This window comes from Theropithecus gelada, chromosome 7b (assembly GCF_003255815.1).
Source record: "Theropithecus gelada isolate Dixy chromosome 7b, Tgel_1.0, whole genome shotgun sequence".
NCBI lineage: Eukaryota > Metazoa > Chordata > Mammalia > Primates > Cercopithecidae > Theropithecus > Theropithecus gelada.
The window spans coordinates 4,332,278-4,351,774 of NC_037675.1; the positions used below are offsets into that span (position 1 = coordinate 4,332,278).

The 19,497-nt window shown below is 43.7% G+C and overlaps 1 protein-coding gene across 4 annotated transcripts in view; it reads right to left on the reverse strand.

The window, feature by feature from the left end:
* Positions 1 to 231: 231 nt before the first annotated feature.
* Positions 232 to 19,497, reverse strand: part of BLM (Bloom syndrome RecQ like helicase) — a 107,155-nt gene continuing 87,889 nt past the window's right edge. For 3 of the 4 annotated variants that reach the window (XM_025392647.1, XM_025392645.1, XM_025392644.1), the window contains 5 exons: positions 12,626 to 12,825; positions 11,994 to 12,186; positions 6,835 to 6,957; positions 4,674 to 4,875; positions 232 to 585 (listed from right to left, as the gene is read on the reverse strand). In XM_025392647.1, coding sequence (XP_025248432.1) covers positions 408 to 585; positions 4,674 to 4,875; positions 6,835 to 6,957; positions 11,994 to 12,186; positions 12,626 to 12,825 — 896 coding nt within the window. In that variant the 3' untranslated portion in view covers positions 232 to 407. The remainder of the gene's footprint in view (positions 586 to 4,673; positions 4,876 to 6,834; positions 6,958 to 11,993; positions 12,187 to 12,625; positions 12,826 to 19,497) is intronic. The other variant, XM_025392646.1, reaches the window with a different exon arrangement.

The window sequence follows — 19,497 nt, forward strand, 5'->3', positions numbered from 1 at the left end:
TAATCCTTTGTAATATATTTTCTCCTCTTTTCCCCGTCATTTGTCTTTTAATTTTGTTTGTGTTGTCTCATACAAAAAGCTTTAGTTTCACAAGGGCCCACATGTGGCTCTTCCTTTGGCTTCTGGGTTTCGTGTTATGCTCAGAATCTCTTGCACTGAGATGATTCAGCTGCTGCCTCAGACGTTCTGAGAAACAACGGCCACAACACTTGCAGCGGCAGCAAAACATGCTTATTCAAAAGAAAATGTTTATTTTAAAAAGAACTATCACCCCCAGCATTTATTTAAATATTAATAGAGACGAGTAAAAATTTCAAATGGTATAAGAAGAATAACAGCTTTATAGTCACAGATGGTCAGATGCTGACAAACAAGAAGGAGGGTCTATGTACATTGAGATTCGGTTGTTATGAGAATGCATACGAAGGCTTAAGAAATGGCCTATTTATAGGCTTCGGTGGAGCCATAATCCCCAATTTTCTATTGGCTCCCGATGTCACTTGAGAAGTATGTGAGGCTGAACTGGATCCAATGATGCTGGAGGATTTCGTTTTGGAAGATATCTTTCTACATGTGGCAGACCCCCTGAAATGTGACAAAGAAAAAATCAAAATGTTAAATGGAACCAAAAGTGAATGACCTTCTTCCTCTCAACCTGCACAGAGCTACACTACGACTTTCCTGGGCCTAATGTGTCCTTGTGCATTTTCTGCCTATGAACCCCCTAGGTAAGGTAAGTTTCCTTTACTACTTAAGGAATAAAGGACCACTGCCCTTCATATAAATTTGTCCTGGATTTGCCCTTCTGAAATGTGAAGGACCGTTTCTTAATTTTCTGACTTGTGACCAACCCACCGCCCCTCTCTCCACCCACACCTTCGGCAGCCTACAACCAGAGCCCTACAACAAGAGGAGCTGAGGTTCACAAGCCCTCATCCATTCTGACCAAATAAAGGAAGTGAAACACCTTGCTGCAAGGCCTCAGCTCCCTGCTGACAGGCACCCCGGAACGACTGGATTTGTACGGTCCAGAGCAAGGCAGCTGTGGGGTGAGCACGTGTGGCGTGGAGCTGGGTGGCCAGGACTGGCAGAGCTGGGCGTCTTCCTGGCCAGCCCCAGGAAGCCCCAGGAGGGCTGCAGAAGCAGCTTCCTGGGGAGGCTGAGCTGCCTTATCCAAGGGTGTGGCCTGTCTCTGTCAGGGCCGCGTCTGCAGCTCCCTGGCTCACCTGCCTACACCCGGAGATCTGCCCGCTCGCCCTCCCACTCGCTGCCTTCTAAAGCCAAGGAAGAAGCCGCCACAGCCGATTCCAAAGTCCTTCCAGCATCTCACTTTCCTTGCAGACCTTAAGATAACAGCTCCCTTCCCACCCCTAAATGAAATAAAAAACAAAACCATGAGGCCGGCATGTTTACAGTGATGACTGTGGGCAGCAGTACCCACAGAAGCCTTTCCTGCTGCTTTTAACCAGGCTGATGTCAGGCCCAACATTAATTCCATGGCACCAGGGCATGCAAGCAGCCTCCCGTCTGAATTGAGGGTATAGGGCCACAGCCTGTGGGTAATGACGTTCTGGGGGAGCTCCATGACTTCAACTCTGGCTCCAGGGCAATTTTCCTGCAGAACTGGCAAAGATCTGCTAAACCGGCAGAGATGCAGCCTGAAGTTTCCCTATGCTGATTTCCTGCTGAGAAATTAAGCCCGGAGCGAAAACCTGCTGTTTATGTTGATTTACAGAATGAATCTGCCAACAGCAGCCTCCATTTCACCTGGGCCATCTATTTACTCCCGCTCAGAGAGCCCAGAACACAACTGGTTCATTGTATGTTGCTCTGAAGATGTAAAACTCTGAGGGTAGGGTGGGGAGGTGAGGTTGCTGGCAGAGAGCCACATTTATTCTTTCACTGCACAGGGACTCTCAATCCAGGGAGCAGACTGGGTTGGTGGAAAGGGGAGTGGAGCACAAAGAGGCTGCTCCAAAGGTAACACAAAGTCACACAGCGCACTGGCTTTAGCTGGTAGGGCTTAAAAAAGAATCCCATCTTGGCCAGACACAGTGGCTCACGCCTGTCATCCCAGCACTTTGGGAGGCTGAGGTGGGTGGATCACCTGAGGTCAGGAGTTTGAGACCAGCCTGGCCAACATGGTGAAACCCCATCTAAAAATACAAAAATTAGGCCGGGCACAGCGGCTCAAGCTTGTAATCCCAGCACTTTGGGAGACCGAGACGGGCGAATCACGAGGTCAGGAGATCGAGACCATCCTGGCTAACACGGTGAAACACCGTCTCTACTAAAAAATACAAAAAAAAAAGCTAGCTGGGCAAGGTGGCGGGCGCCCGTAGTCCCAGATACTCGGAGGCTGAGGCAGGAGAATGGCGTAAACCTGGGAGGCGGAGCTTGCAGTGAGCTGAGATCCGGCCACTGCACTCTAGCCTGGGCGACAGAGTGAGACTCCGTCTCAAAAAAAAATAAATAAATAAATAAAAATAAAAATAAAAATTAGCCCGGCATGGTGGCATGCACCTGTAATCCCAGCTACTTGGGAGGCTGAGGCAGGAGAATAGCTTGAACCCGGGAGGCAGAGGTTGCGGTGAGCTGAGACAGTGCCACTGCACTCCAGCCTGGGTGACAAGAGTGAAACTCTGTAACAACAACAACAACAACAACAAATAATTCCATCTTAAACACCCAGGCTCACTGAAAACAAGCATGGAAATTGGTACTGGCTTTTGCACGAGTGTGAGCTTTACTGCTTCTTATCAGTTTAGGTTCCAGGTGATGCTGCAAAGTGCTTCACTCTTACAAACAAAAGTTGTGAAAATTAAATAAGGGAGCCAATAGCAGTGAACACTGGAATACGGTTTGCTTTGTTCTAGTACATAAAAATGAGATGGGAGACCATGTGTGTTTTTTAGGAGTCTCCACAGGCAACATGCAGAAGTGGACGTGCTCCGGGCAGGTGTGGGCAGGCCAGTGTCCGCTTCTATCTTTGAAATTGATACTAGACAGGGTTGGCCTCCGATAAGCCCTCCCCAGGCCAGGCCTCAGCTTCCTCTTCAAAAACCCAGGGTGTTGAGCCAGATGCCTTTTAAGGTCTCTGGCTCTGTGTTACGGAGGAAATGAGTATTTCCCAAAGCGGAGGAATAAATGATGGAAATAAGAAAATGTCTTCACTTAAGAACATTTACTGATCGCTTGTGCACTCAAAGCCACAAAATTAAACTAACGTTTTCTAATGCCTTTAATTTCAGTACTCTGGCAGAATTAGCACATACAAGATGTTTGTTTATGGACTTAACAAGAAAATGACAATTTGGTAATGTCTGCCTTCCTTTCTCTTCCCCCACTCAATTTTTGTTTTTTATTACCCAGAAGGACAAGAGGTAGAAAAACTGCAAAAGAAAACACAACAGCTTGCAAAGTTGACTGTGGGCTTTTTTTTGGTTTCTTTTTTCTGCAAGCAATTCTGTTACAATATGCAGTTACTTTGGGGTCACGTTCTCAAGACTGATGGAATGGTCTCCCTCCTGCCAGGCCTTACCTACTTGCCAGAAGGCAGAGGGTGCCCTGGCAGAAAACCAAAAAGGGGCTGTCGGAAACAATGCAATTATTTAGAAAGAAGGACACTGCCAAGATCATCACACAGATCAGACCGTGCTATCTTTGTTGTTCCCCTGGTGTGCAGAAAGCACCCAGAACAGACATGTCCCAGACGAGCGGCCCAGGCAAACGTGGGAAGGGGAAGACAGAAGCCATTTATGCAACCCTAAAGAGGCCTGGCTTGACTGAACTTTTGGTTTCTCTGTTGTGGCTTCTTCTCGCTACCCCTGCAAAGGCTGGGAGGTCGATTCTCCCAGGCGTTAATGAAAGGCAGGGAGTGTGCACGGCCTCAAGGTGGAGATCCATGGGATTCTGCAGCAATAAAAGCAGCAGAGCAAGTACTGACAGAATCGTAAAAGTCACGAGGACACAAAACCCTTTGTTATTTATTCAGCTGGTGTATGATTTATAGTATTTTAGGTGGAAAAGTCTCTTAAGAAGAGCCATCATTCCAAACAAGCAAACAAATATCTAAGGGAAGATCAACACGGAAGACATCTTTGCAAACAAGAAGCACTAGTCAGGCCGAGTGTGGGGGCTCACGTCTGTAATGCAGCACTTTGGCGAGACCAAAGTGGGCTGATCACTTGAGCTCAGGAGTTTGAGACCCGCCTGGGCAACATGGGGAAACCCCATCTGTACAAAAAATACAAAAATTAGCCAGGAGTGATGGTATACACCTGGAGTCCCAGCTACTCAGGAGGCTGAGGTGGGAGGATCACTTGAGTACAGGAGGCAGAGGTTGCAGTGAGCCGAGATTGCGCCACTGCACTCTAGCCTGGGCAACAGAGCCGGACTCTGCCCCCGAATAAAAAAACAAAAAGAAAGAAAGAAAACTTTAGTCATAACTGTTAGTCAGTAGATGTTTTAAACATCTGAAGCAAATATTTTTTGTTGTTTCTTGAAGCAAATATTTTTGCTTTGGATCAAACCTTAATTGTCACTCTATTAACTGGGGAGGCAATATTTAATAATGGCTTATTTTAATAAATACTTCAAAGCAAGGCAGAGCTGTTACATTTTTGTCCTTTCTTCTCTTGTTCTCTATATTGCAAAGATGTCACAAAACCTACCCCTTTGCCTTGGAACCACTGGAAGCAGTTTTTCTCCTCTTAGGCCTTTGGGAGGCTGGCATCTTTTTCCTCTTCCTTTCATTTCTGGTTTTACTTGTAAAGTAGTGGGAAGATACAGATATTTCCTCGTTGAGCTCCTCAGTGGTACTTCTTCCGGGGCCTCTGCTGCCGGACAGGCTCATCCCTGGGGAACTGTCTTCAGCTACAAATGGAAAATGCAGATGTTTACCGGTGATGTCGCACTGGTCCACGTGTTTTTAGTCTATATGAAGGGACACACTGCAGGGGCCTGTTTTAGCAGATAACCTGGCTTCCTCCCTGCCATATGGATTCAACAATTCAGTAAGAACCAAACCTTTTTTGACTTCATAAAGCCCCAAAGTGTTCAATGGCAATTCATTTTTAACAAAAGAGAATCAGAATTCATTTAAAAAATGTGTGATACTCCTGAAGTTAACTAGAGACATGAGGCTTAGCTCATACTGTCGCGTACGGCCTGTATTCCTGTTGTTGATCGGGCAGTTAGTTCTGGTAGGCAATTCAAAAAATATCAAGTGCTATAAAGATGGCAGGCAATTTTACTTATTTTAAATGTGCTGAAAAAATTAGCTCAATATAAGGGAAACAAACGGTTCTGTATCTCATCTTTGAACAATAGTTTCTTAGTAAATGAGCATAAGAAAATTCTAGACCCTATTTTACTCTTCACAGACAAAAAAACTTGTCTTTGCACAATGGTTGAACATGTCACATATTATGCGGGAGGTGGGACTGCATGAAAGCACACATTTGCAAAGAAGATGGTAATTTCCATAAGTATTTGCGTCCCAAGGCACCCAAAAAGCACGAAACCTCCCTATAGATAGGTCACACGGAGACCCAGTCTCCATTTCCTGGCTGGTCTGGTTTGTCCTACAGGAGCAACATGGAGGGCACAGGACTCCACCGTGGCTGCTCCAAACCTGGCTCACTGTCAAAATGTATTCGGAACAAGGCTTTTAATGGATGAATTACCATATAGAAGAATTATAAGAAACTGACCAAGTGTGGTGGCTCATGCCTGTAACCCCAGCACTTTAGGAGGCTGAGGCAGGCGGATCACTTGACGTCACAAGTTTGAGACCAGTCTGGCCAACATAGTGAAACCCCATCTCTACCAAAATATACAAAAATTAGTCAGGTATGGTGGTGCGTGCCTGCAGTCTCAGTTACTGGGGAGGCTGAGGTGGGATAATGCTTGAACCTGGGAGGCAGAGTGAGCCAAGACTGTACCACTGAACTCCAGCCTGGAGTGAGACTCCAGACAGAATGAGACTCTGTTTAAAAAAAAAAAAAAAAAGGTGACTGGGGAAAGAAAGAACTTGAACCATCTCATCCTGCTCATCATTTCCATCACCCTTGGGAAGACCCCCACACTGCCTGTCTGGAAGCAGGAAGAACACTGAATTGGGCTTGTCTGTTGTGTCCTATTACATGGTGATGTTATCAGAGGGCGGAAGACTTCTGTGCTCTCAATATCGCCTGCAACAAAATACTTCGTTGTTCTCATTCCCCCCTGGTCAATGATTTCTAAAGCTGTAATGATGATGAAGCTCATGATTAGAGGTGCCACAGGACAGGCCTAACGTGACTCTGGGAATGTCTGATAATGATGCACTCAGGCAGGTTCTGTCGATGACTAACAATAGTAACATTCTAGTTTCATGCTCATTTCTCCAAAACATTTAAACACTAGTCTTAAATTTTATCTTTAGACATGTTTGTCAGATAACATGTTCCTTCCTTGGTGGAGGAACCTGATTCACAAAGAGGCTATTGGTGGCCTGCCAAAGATCACACAGCATGACACGGTGGCAGATCTGGCACTGGCACCCAGGGCTCTGATTCCTCGAGCACTTGCATTACAGGAACTAGCAACCCCTGGGCCCAAAGGTCCCCTTTTGGATCCTATGAGTAAGTTCAGAACTGGCACCCGCAGGGGGCAAAACACTAGTGTCCTCTCAGAGATGACTGGCACATCACTGGGGGCTGACTTGGATGTCAGTGTGACGAGGTGTAGGAAGCATTCACACGACCCGGAAACTGCATCATTCTAATTCAGTGAGATGCGTCGCTTCACATTAAACAGGCTTTTAGAGAACACACATGGCTGTATACTAACCTGGCGATGTCCACTCAGAGTATTTCTGTAATACTGAAATCACTTCCGCACCATATTTTTCCAGTTTGTCTTCAGTAACACCATCAATTTGAAGCAAAACCTCAGGATCGGAAGATAAAGATTCTGTGCAGAGGCATAAAATTAGGAATTTAAATTATCACCCATAGAAAACCCACTGAATTCATGCTCATTCACGCATTCAGCACATGTCTGCTAAGTGCCAACTAACTGCAGGGTACTGGGAACACAGGCCAATTTTGTAAAGGGCAAAGTTAGCACCTCAGAGGCAGCAGACGGGCGCAGAGGGCAGGAACCCACCATCCAATTCCAGCGGCACAGGCCAGGGCAGAGCAAGGGCAAGAGCCAGGGTAGGAGGAGGCTGAGGGTGGGACTTGTGCCATGTGCGCAGAGTGGAGCAGACCTGCTCTTGCCCACTATTCCCATGGCCAATACTCATCTAGCTGAGACTGGCATGCCCTGTCTTTACTGAGAAGGCTGCATTTCTATTTCCAGCTCCAGCCTCTTCTCTGCACTCCAGACTTGTACACCCCACCCTAGATGGCATAACCAAATTGTTACTTCCTCCAGCACAAACTTTTCTTCCTCCACTCTTCCCCAGCTGAGTCCTCTGCATAGAGATTGCATATCAGTCTTGCAGCTAGACAAGCCTGTCATTTAAAGGTCACCCTGGCTGCTGTATAAGAAATTGACTGTAAAGGAAACAGTAGAATCCGGGAGCCTGGTGGAAGCCGTTGCAGGAGCGAGTGAGGATGGAGTGAACTGGAATGCAGTAGTGGAGACACAGTGAAGCAAGGTTTGGGTGAGTTTTGGAGGCTGGCTCTGGAGGACTGACTGATGCACTGGCTCTGGGTAGCGAGGGAGTAATCATTCCTATGTATTTGAGCTGAGCAAAGGGTAGATTTCGAATCCTTTCCCATCTGTGATTTTCACATCATTCCCATGATTAGAGGAAAAGCAACAGACTGTGGACAGAACAGAAGGTTTATGAAGGGTGTTTAATGGAAGATAAAGTGGGAGAGGCAGGAAGAAATGTAGACCCTTGATAAAATGTATACTTTATCTGGGCAGCTGTTGTAGTTTTACTAGGTTTTGAAAGATTAAAATGTACATCACATTCACAGCAGGAGGTAAGGAGGACAGTTAAGAAACTACACTAAGAGCCTAGAAATAACATACCATAAAATACCATATTTCATCAATTCCAAGATACACACCTTTTCACAATTTAGCATTCCTGAGGTCAAGATGTGTCTTAGAACTGCTGATGGCTAAATGGCAGCTGCCTTGCGGTTGTTACTGCTCACGCTTGTGAGAACTTAGTCACAGCTATTAGTACTGTCAGCATGTCAACAAAGTCACTGCACTGTTTGTACCTCATGTATTGAGTCTAACTGCCATGACATGTCTTCAAAAAGACTCTACTGTGATTAGCATTAAAAAAGTGATTGTGAATGCCGAAAAGTTCTGAAACAGAGTAGCAAGGAACACATTTGGCATTAAGAAAAGCACTATCTGGCTGAGCACGGTAGCTCATGCCTGTAATCCCAATACTTTGGGAGGCTGAGACAGGGCGGATTGCTTCAGCCCAAGAGTATGAGACCAGCCTGGGTAACAGTGAGGCCGTGTCTTTTCAAAAAACTGAAAAAGCTAGCCAAGCATGGTGGTACATGCCTGTAGTTCCAGCTACTCAGAAAGCTGGGGTAAGGAGGATCACTTGAGCCCAGGAGGTCTAGGCTGCAGTGAGCCGTGTTCAACCACTGCACCCAGCCTGGGCGACAGAATAAGATCTTATCTCCAAAAAAAAAAAAAAAAAAAGCAAACCAAAAAAAACCCAAGCACTATTTGTCTCTGAGGACACATGCCCACAATTCCATAGTTTCTTGCAAGTACAACCAAGTGCTTTACATGACCTAAGAAAGAAGACACCTAAAGTAGATGAGGCAGCATTACATCTTTGTTACTGAGAGATGTACAACCTTCTGTTGACACCTTCTGGTATCATCAAGAAACCACCACCTTCAAAATAGAACTGATAACAGAGGTTTCAATTAAATCTGGGGGAAAATAGTGGAACACTCTGGAAATGCCTTATGGCTAATGAGAATGTTAGTGATGACACAGGGAAAAACAAAGACATGGACAACTCAGTTAAAAAGTGACTCAGAAGAGTCAGGCTTTGAATGTGAACTTTTATAGGTACCTACAGTAATTTGATTATATGTATTTTTCATATAGGCACAGAGCTGTGGATAATAAAAATCAATGTCTAAATCAGTAAAAAACAGTTCTTTCAATAAAAGCACTGTGTCATAGTTTAATTAGCAGAATTTTTTCTTCCTTAACAGTCCATAAAATAACAGTATCTTAATATAGCTGGCATCTTAGAGTCAGTGAAATATTGTAATGATCGATTATGGTAGAAGAGGGAATGAAGAAGACAGAAGGTGATGATTATGAGATTTTATGAGGAAGAACATGGAAGGTAATATAGCCCAGTTGGTCAACTATATGAAGACGTTGTTTTCTAGGAACTCTACTACTGAAATTCTGGGTTGGGCTATCTGCCCATGGAAATAACTCAGACCAGTAAGTATTTATTAACTAAAGACATAGCAGTGTGCTAGATCCAGATTCAAAGAAGCATAAAACACAATCTCTTCACTGCAGACTTTTTTTTTTTTTTGAGATGGAGTCTCGCTGTCACCCAGGCTGGAGTGCAGTGGCGTGATCTTGGCTCACCGCAACCTCCACCTCCTGGGTTCAAGCAATTTTCCTGCCTCAGTTTCCCAAGTAGCTGGGAGTACAAGTGCCCGCCACCACACCCAGCTAATTTTTGTATTTTTAGTAGAGAAGGGGTTTTACCATGTTGGCCAGGCTAGTCTCTAACTCCTGACCTCAGGTAATCTGCCCACCTCAGCCTCCCAAAGTGTAGGGATTACAGGTGGTGAGCCACGGCACCCAACCCATTACAATATTACAATTGGTCATTACAATATTTCACTGACTCTAAGATGCCAACTATATTAAGATACCGTTATTTTATGGACTATTAAGGAAGAAAAAATTCTGCTAATTAAACTATGACACAATGCTTTTTTGAAAGAATTGTGTTTTAGTGATTTGGACATTGATTTTTATTATCCACAGCTCTGTGCCTATATGAAAAATACATATAATCAAAGTAAATGGTGGGTGCATGCCTGTTATGCCAGCTAATTGGGAGGTTGAGGCAGGAGAATAGCTTGAACCCAGGAGGTGGAGGATGAAGATATTTGTACATAACACAGCTAAACACTATAAGGCAGGCAAATAATCAGCACAAATAATGAAGTGATGTCTTGTTTTAGAAATTACAATAATCCGGCCGGACGCAATGGCTCACGCCTGTAATCCCAGCCCTTTGGGAGGCTGAGGTGGGTGGATCACCTGAGGTCAGGAGTCTGAGACCAGCCTGGCCAACATGGTGAAATCCTGCCTCTCGGGTTCAAGTGATTCTCCTGCGTCAGCCTCCCAAGTAGCTGGGATTACAGGCACCCGCCACTACGCCCGGCTGATTTTTTTGTATTTTTAGTAGAGACAGGTTTTGCCATGTTGGGCAGGCTGGTCTTGAACTCCTGACTTCGTGATCCACCTGCCTCGGCCTCCCAAAGTGCTGGGATTACAGGCCTGAGCCACCGCGTCTGGCCGGATCATTGTAATTTCCAAAACCAGACATCACTTCATTATTTGTGCTGCTGATTATTTGCCTGCCTGATAGTGTTCAGCTGTGTTATGTACGAATATCTGCAACCTCCGTCTCCTGGGTTCAAGCTATTCTCCTGCCTCAACCTCCCGAGTAGCTGGGATTATAGGCATGGCCCACAATTTACTTTGATTATATGTGTTTTTCATACAGGCACAGAGCTATAATTACAATTATACCATATATAACATATATAGAGTACTATTATACCATATATAACAAAGTACTGTATATATGTTAAAGAACATATTTTATCTTAAGAATGAGATTAATATTCAACAGTCTTAGATATCCTTAAAAAAAAAAAAAAAAAAGAGGCTGGGCGCGGTGGCTCAAGCCTGTAATCCCAGCACTTTGGGAGGCCGAGACGGGCGGATCACGAGGTCAGGAAATCGAGACCATCCTGGCTAACACGGTGAAACCCCGTATCTACTAAAATACAAAAAAAAAAATTAGCCGGGCGAGGTGGCGGGCGCCTGTACTCCTAGATACTTGGGAGGCTGAGGCAGGAGAATGGCGTGAACCCAGGAGGCGGGGCTTGCAGTGAGCTGAGATCCGGCCACTGCACTCCAGCCTGGGCAACAGAGCCAGACTCCGTCTCAAAAAAAAAAAAAAAAAGAGTAAGTTTCAGCCGGGCGTGGTGGCTCACGCCTGTAATCCCAGCACTTTGGGAGGCTGAGGTAGGTGGATCACCTGAGGTTGGGAGTTCAAGACCAGCCTGACCAACATGGAGAAACCCCGTCTCCACTAAAAATACAAAATTAGCTGGGCATGGTGGCGCAATGCCTGTAATCCCAGCTACTTGGGAGGCTAAGGCAGGAGAATCACTTGAACCCGGGAGGCAGAGGTTGTGATGAGTTGAGATCGCGTCACTGCACTCCAGCCTGGGCAACAAGAGTGAAACACCATCTCAAAAACAAACAGAAAAAGAGTAAGTTTCAATTGTTTCTCTGAGATTTTAATCCAGAGATTAAATAAAAACAACTGAGGCCAGGCTCAGTGGCTCATGCCTATCTGTAATCCCAGCCCTCTGGCAGGCTGAGGCGGGAGGATGGCTTGAAGCCAAGAGTTACCAGACTGGGCAACATGGTGAAACTCTGTCTCTACGAAAAAATACAAAAATTAACTGTGCATGCTGGTATGTACCTGTAGTCCCAGCTACTTGGGAAGTTAAGGTGGGAGGATCACTTGAGCCCAGGAGGCTGAGGCTGCAGTGAGCCATGATCACACCACAGCACTCCAGCCCGGGTGACACAGCTAGACCCTGTCTCAAAACAAACAACCCCAAAAAGAAACAAACCACTGAGATATATTTATCACTTAAGGAGTTTCCTAGCAAGATTAACTTTCGGCCTATTAATCTGTGCCACGTAACAAAGGATACATGCGTACTCACCTGCAAGCTTCTTGAGAGTGACGGTGTTAAAAATATTGAAGTAATGGACACCAAAAACTTTCCCCAGAGATTTGCAGACTTCTGTAAGTTCTCCAAGACATTTTTTAACCGTCTCTTCCCTCTGAGATACTTTTGCTACTAACGCTTTTTGTTTTTTCACACTGCTGGAATTTTCTGTTTCCATAAAGTCTACCTTTTATGAGAGAGAAACAAATGATAGGAGTGGGTATATGTGCACTTGTACCCATACAGGGGCTTTATTTAATGCATAATTGCATTTTTTGGGGGTAATTCTATTCTGTCACGCAGAGAGTGAGCCCCCTGGGAACAGGGGCTGTGCATTCTCCATCTTTGTATCTCTAGTGTCAAGCATAGAATAGCCTCTTGATAAATGTTTCTTTAATGAATATATAAAAATTTAGTGACCTGATAACCCACTAAATTACTTTTGACATTACTTGGGTTGAATTTTAAGATCTCTTTCCAATTTAAGAAGAACAGAATATGTTCATATAGAACAGTACATATAAATTCAGTATCTATAAGCTTGGACAAAGACACTATACTTCACAGTAATATATTTTGGTTCAACTCATTGTGAGATAATAAAATAAACATGAAAAATACCATACCTTTAAATTGCCATTTAGTACAGTTTGGGCTTTATTTCCGAGCATCACATAAGCGATTGCCTGGTCATTGGCATTGATATATAAGTCTTCATCCAAAATCTTGTCAAGTATCAGCTTTTTAAAAAGTCTTTCGGCATTGTGTCGTGAATAAGCAGATCCTTTTCCAAATATACCTGACTGGATTTTTGCACTCTTACTCCCTGATAAGAAGGTTCAGGAAGTAAGATGAGTAAATGTAGGTATATCATCACCCTCAAACAGAAGAGGCTAAAAAGTCATTTATGGACAGGTTTGGACAGATGGAATAGATCACAAACCCCTGGCACAGACACTCATTTCTGTAAAATGAGAATATTTGAGTAGAACGCTAAAATTTCTTTTTTTTTTTTTTTTTTTTTTTTGAGGCGGAGTCTCGCTCTGTCACCCAGGCTGGAGTGCAGTGGCCGGATCTCAGCTCACTGCAAGCTCCGCCTCCCGGGTTCACGCCATTCTCCGGCCTCAGCCTCCCGAGTAGCTGGGACTACAGGCGCCCGCCACCTCGCCCGGCTAGTTTTTTTTTGTATTTCTTAATAGAGACGGGGTTTCACCGTGTTAGCCAGGATGGTCTCGATCTGCTGACCTCGTGATCCGCCCGTCTCGGCCTCCCAAAGTGCTGGGATTACAGGCTTGAGCCACCGCGCCCGGCCGAACGCTAAAATTTCTATGGTTGTATGTACTTTTCCTTATCTTTTTACAATACACATGGACAAAAAACAGCAGCAAAATTATATTGGAGCAAATAAATCAAAGAAAGAGTTTACATAAACCGTAATAGCTTTCTATCACTGTGCTATGTATTAGGGTAACTATCCATTACTTATCTAGTTACAATTTTTTTTTTTTTTTTAGAGAGAGGTTCTCACTCTATTGTGGAGGCTGGAGTGCAGTGGTGCAATCATGGTTCACTGCAGTCTCAAACTCCTGGGCTCAAGTGATCCTCCTGCCTCAGCCTCCTGACTAGCTGAGATAACAGGTGCAGTCCATCACACCCACTTATTTAAAAATTTTAAATATTTAACTGCATCTAGTATTTATTAATTTTTTAATTTTTGTAGGTACATAGTAGGTGTATATATTTGTGTAGTACATGAGATATTTTGATACAGGCATACAGCGTGAAAAAAGCACATCATGGAGAATGGGCCATCCATTCCCTCAAGTATTTATCCATTGAGTTGCAAACAATCCAGTGACACTCTTTATGTCCTTTTATAATATTTAATTTTTTTTGTAGAGACGAGGGTCTCACTATGTTGTTCAGGCTGGTCTGTAACTCCTGGCCTCAAGCAATCCTCCCACCCTGGTTTCTCAAACTATTGGGATTACAGGCATGAGCCACCACTGCACCTGGCTACAAAAAATTTTTGACAGTTTTATAAATACTATCCCTGGCCCTGTTATCAAAACTGCTACTAGTTGATAATCCAAGTATTTAAGTCTATTCTTTTTGTCACCCTCACTAATGAAGCCTATTCAAATTCTCAAAGAAAAGCACAACACCCTATAAGGTGCTCAAAGGGAGAGATGAAGACAGGAATATGAACACACATTTCCCTCTTTCTCTTACCAGCCGAGAGCCACAGTTGGCTGGATCCTTTGTTTCATTCACAAGCTGCTGTAACTGTTAATGTCTTCATTATAAACACAATTTTATTGTAACGATCTACTTAAGAGACCTTGTGACATTTATAATAATCAGAATTAATGGTTATTATGTAAAGCTTTAGCTCTGTTTTTAAAGAGTTCCAAATAATTATATTATTGTCAATTTCAAATGGCTTCTGGCCATATATCTTGAATTATTCAACTTTTTCTTTAAGTAGTGTATGTCCCTGAAAGGTCACATTACAGAAACAGGACTACTGTTCTGCTAATGATAGGCTGAGTGGCATGGACCAACCTTACTGCTAAGGACAACTAAGAAAGCTGGCTGAAATGCAATTTTTTTTTTTTTTTTTTTTTTGGTCAGGGTCTTGCTCTGTTGCCCAGGCTGGGGTGCAGTGGCGGGATCACAGCTCGCTGCCACCTCAATCTCATGGGCGCAGGTGATCCTCCCACCTCAGCCTCTGGAGTAGCTGGCACTACAGGTGCGTGCCACCATGCTTGACTAATTTTTGTATTTTTGATAGAGACAGGGTTTCACCAGGTTGCTCAGGCTGATCTTGAACTCCTGGGCTCAAGAAACACACCTGTCTTGGCCTCCCAAAGTGCTGGAATTACAGACATGGGCCACTGTACCCAGCCAGAAAGGTTTATAATTAAAAGCAATATTCCCCTGACTTATCCTTCCCTTCCCCAAGGGAATCACTTTTTAAACAGTTTTTGTTTTCAGCTCTTCAGGTGGTTACCTACACACAGAAGGACCTGAAATCTTGCCTTCTGTCCAATAGCCTGATATTTATCTATTGCCCTTGCCCCTTTACTATGAAAGATGAGGATTTATCTCATTCATACCACCCCCACTTTGTTTCATTCTTCTCTGAATTTTGCTAGTTATATGATACTATTGGGTCATGTACTAATTATGTTTCTAACTTTAGACAGAACTTCTGACCACTATCCCGCCCCACAATGTGAGATGTTATTAGTACCCAAGCCTTCCCTGTATATGCCTTCTTTTATTTTTAGTGATTGTACTTTTACTTTTACATCATCAATATTAACATTTACATCTGTTCTGTCCTGTAACCACATTTAGGTCTATATGTTGATTTCAATCGTTGTTTACATGATGACAAATTTCCTTCCCTAATTGGAACAATGTCATGACTCTTATGGAACCAAAAGGAGAATGTTTATCACATCCATGTCAAATGGATTTTTTTTGGTACATTTTACTAATTCTTCAAAGTCATGTTACAATTTTTTTTTTGAAATGGAGTCTTGCTCTGTCACCCAGGCTGGAGTGCAGTGGTGCGATCTCAGCTCACTGCAACCTCCGCCTCCCAGATTCAAGCGATTCTCCTGCCTCGGCCTCCTGCGTAGCTGGGATTACAGGCGCACACCATCAGTCGTGGCTAATTTTTGTATTTTTTTGTAGAGATGAGGTTTTGCCATGTTGGCCAGGCTGGTCTGGAAATCCTGACCTCAAGTGAAACACCCACCTTGGCCTCCCAAAGTACTGGGATTACAGGCATGAGCCACTGCACCTGGCCACAACTTCCTTTGTTTTATATTTGATCTTGCTCTCTTGTATAATCTTTTCCCTGGAGTTTCTAAGGGCCTCTCTCTCTTTTTTTTTTTTGTTTTTTTTGTTTTTTTGTTGTTGTTGTTGAGAAGTAACGTTTGCATTCTTCACTGTTACCAATAAAGCCATTTCTTTCTTACTCTCTCTGTATGTTGGGTGGGTCCTGTTCCTCCTGACTTTTTTTTTTTTTTTGAGATGGAGTTTCACTCTTGTTGCCCAGGCTGGAGTACAATGGTGCGATCTTGGCTTACCGCAACCTCCACCTTCTGGGTTCAAGCAATTCTCCTGCCTCAGCCTCGTGACTAGCTGGGATTTCTGGCACGTGCCACCACACCCAACTTATTTTGTATTTTTAGTAGAGACGGAGTTTTTCCTTGTTGGTCAGGCTGGTCTCGAACTCCTGACCTCATGATTCGCCTGCCTCAGCCTCCCAAAGTGCTGGGATTACAGGCGTGAGCCACCACGCGCAGCCTCCTCCTGACTTTTGTTAGTCTGCATGGATTGCTTACTGGCCCTACTGCCTGACTGTGACAATGGGTTTTCTTCACTGGACCCATGGGTGGGTTCCACTGCTTATCAAATCATGATGTGCGCTTACTTTCTTTGCCTGCTGGTCTCCAGGATTGCTGATATTAAGCTGATGTCAGTCTGGTTTGGGTTCCTGTTTTCTTTCCAGAGCTTTCAGGATTGTCTCTGAAGGGGTCCAGAATATGCCACTGTGGCATAAAAATTATTTTGAGCAGAAGGCATCTGAAATCTCTTATCTGCCAAAAAGCAGGGCCTCCCAAAAGAACTCAGTTGTCATAAATTCCCTCCCTTGGAAAAACCAGGGAAGGCTGACCCTTTTAAACAGAGATAAGACTTCACACTACACTTAAACAGACATTGTCATAAAAACCTTGTATCTCCCATCTGGTCTGCTAACAGTCCATCTGTCTTTCCTAACAGTCATTTGTTTTCTGTAAGTGCCCCCCTCCTCCTCCCCTTCCTCTATTAAGATGGTATATAAGCCCCACATTCTAACCGCCCCTTTGAACCACATTTTTCTGTGAACTCCTATCCACACATGACTAAATCTGACTTTTCCCTTGCTAATCTGTCTTTTGTTGGTTTAATTTGCAGGCCCCATCACTGAATCTAAGAAGGGTTGAGGAAAAGGTTTTCCTCTTTGACATGTCTTTAACTCTTAGTATTCTCAAATCTCATGGCCATATGTCTTAATTTTTTTTTTTGTTTTTTTTTTACAGGCATCCTATTTGGCATTCAGTGAACATTTTAATCCAAAACTTTTATCTCTTCCACTCTAGGAAGTTTTCCTATATCATTGGTTTGATAATTCCCTTTATTTTCTATTTCCAAAATTTTTGTCAGATTTTACATCTGCTGAGGATTAATCCTTTCTATGCTTTCTCTATTTTCCATACATCATTTTGATCAGTTCCTAAATTTTCTTGACTTTATTTTCCAACCTCTCCACTAAGTTTACTTTGTCAATCATTTAAAATTGACAGCTGTTTCTCATTTTTGTTTCTTTTCCATTATTCAATTATCTCTTTATTTTAAAAAATCTTTAAGATGATACTAAGGAGTCTTCTCTCCCCTCTCTCCCAAACTACTATATTCAATGATCTCTATTACCCAGCGTCAAATGTTCTATTTATTTGGTCTTCCTCTTTACTGTCCATTTCTTTCTTTCTTTTTTTTTTTTGAGACGGAGTCAGGCTGGAGTGCAGTGGCGCGATCTCAACTCACTGCAAGCTCCCCCTCCCGGGTTTCTTTCTTTTTTTTGAGATGGAGTCTCACTCTGTCACCAGGCTGGAGTGCAGTGGTGCCACCTCGGCTCACTGCAACCTCCATCTCCTAGGTTCAAGCAATTCTCTTGCCTCAGTCTCCCGAGTAGCTGGGACTACAGGTGTGCACCACCACGCCCAGCTAATTTTTGTATTTTTGGTAGAGACAGTGTTTCACCATGTTAGTGAGGATGGTCTCAATCTCTTGACCTCGTGATCTGCCCGCCTTGGCCTCCCAAAGTGCTGGGATTACAGGCATGAGCCACTGTGCTTGGCCTTTACTGTTCATTTCTAAGTAAATTTCAGGGACTAGGTGAAACTTTTTAGGTGGGTTTCTTCTGTTATTTTCTATCTAGATTTACTTCCTCCCAAATTCCTTCCCTGAATGGGGATATTTAATTGTCAGGTTTGCTTTAGGGTAAGTAGGTGGGACCAGACTTTAGGTAGGCCAGGCAGTTCCCAAATGCCACTTAGGGGCTCTGACCCCTAATTCAGCTGCCCTTCTACTCTTTAGGCAATCACTTCATTTACTGTTGTTCTTGAGTCAATTCCAGGCATTCTATGCAGTTCTTTTGTGGGCACATTTTCTATTTTTCTTTTTTTTTTTGAGACGGAGTCTTGCTCTGTCGCCCAAGCTGGAGTGCAGTGGTGTGATCTCGGCTCACTGCAACTTCCTCCTCCTGGGTTCAAGCAACCTACCTGCCTCAGCCTCCTGGGAGTAGCTGAGACTACAGGCATGTGCCACCATGCCTGGCTAATTCTTGTAATTTTTTTTGTAGAGACGGTATTTTGCCATGTTGCCCAGGCTAGTCTCAAACTCCTGGGCTTAGGCAATCCTCCTATGTCGGTTTCCCAAAGTGCTGGGATTACAGGTGTGAGCCACCATGTCTAGCCCTGCTTCCTAATTTTGGCTCCCTTGGTTTCACTCCTGTCCTCTTGTACCTCTAGACTTCAAGACTGATGCTTAGTGTTGGGGTTTTGCCTGGCTGATAGTCCCTTTTCTGTTATAAATCTTCCCTATATTCATTTTGGGTTATGGCTTTATTGCATTTTGTTCTATTTGTCAACATGCTTCCATCCATTTCCTAAGTCTTTTTTTATTTTTTTGAGACAGAGTTTTGCTCTTGTTGCCCACGCTGGAGTGCAATGGTGTGATCTCGGCTCACTGCAACCTCTGCCTCCCGGGTGATTCTCCTGCTTCAGCCTCCCTGGTAGCTGGGATTACAGGCGCACACCACCATACCCCGCTAATTTTTGTGTTTGTTTGTTTATTTATTTTTGAGACAGAGTTTCACTCTTGTTGCCCAGGCTGGAGTACAATGGTGCGATCTCAGCTCACTGCAATCTTCACTTCCTGGGTTCAAGTGATTCTCCTGCCTCAGCCTCCCGAGTAGCTGGGATTACAGGCGACTGCCACCACGCCTGGCTAATTTTTTGTATTTTTTAGTAGAGACAGGGTTTCACCATGTTGGCCAGGCTGATCTCGAACTCCTGACCTCAGGTGATCCACCCGCCTCAGCCTCCCAAAGTGCTGGGATTACAGGTGTGAGCTAATATGCTCAGCCCCTAAGAGATTTTTAAAGGCTCTAATCTGATCATAGTTTCTCTCCTATTCTCTATGCTATTATGGGTCTAATCCTCATTTTATTTCCTTACTAACATTTTAATAGTTACATTCCACTCACTCAGATGAACTTGCATAAGCTTTATTATTTTCTTTTTTTGTATGTGAAACCATCTCAACTTAGTGACATATACATTATATAAAATAGTATAATAAAATTGACTTCCTTTTGTTACTCAAAAGTTTTATTCAGAAACTCAAGTTTTATAAGAAAATAGACAAAAGTGATTTT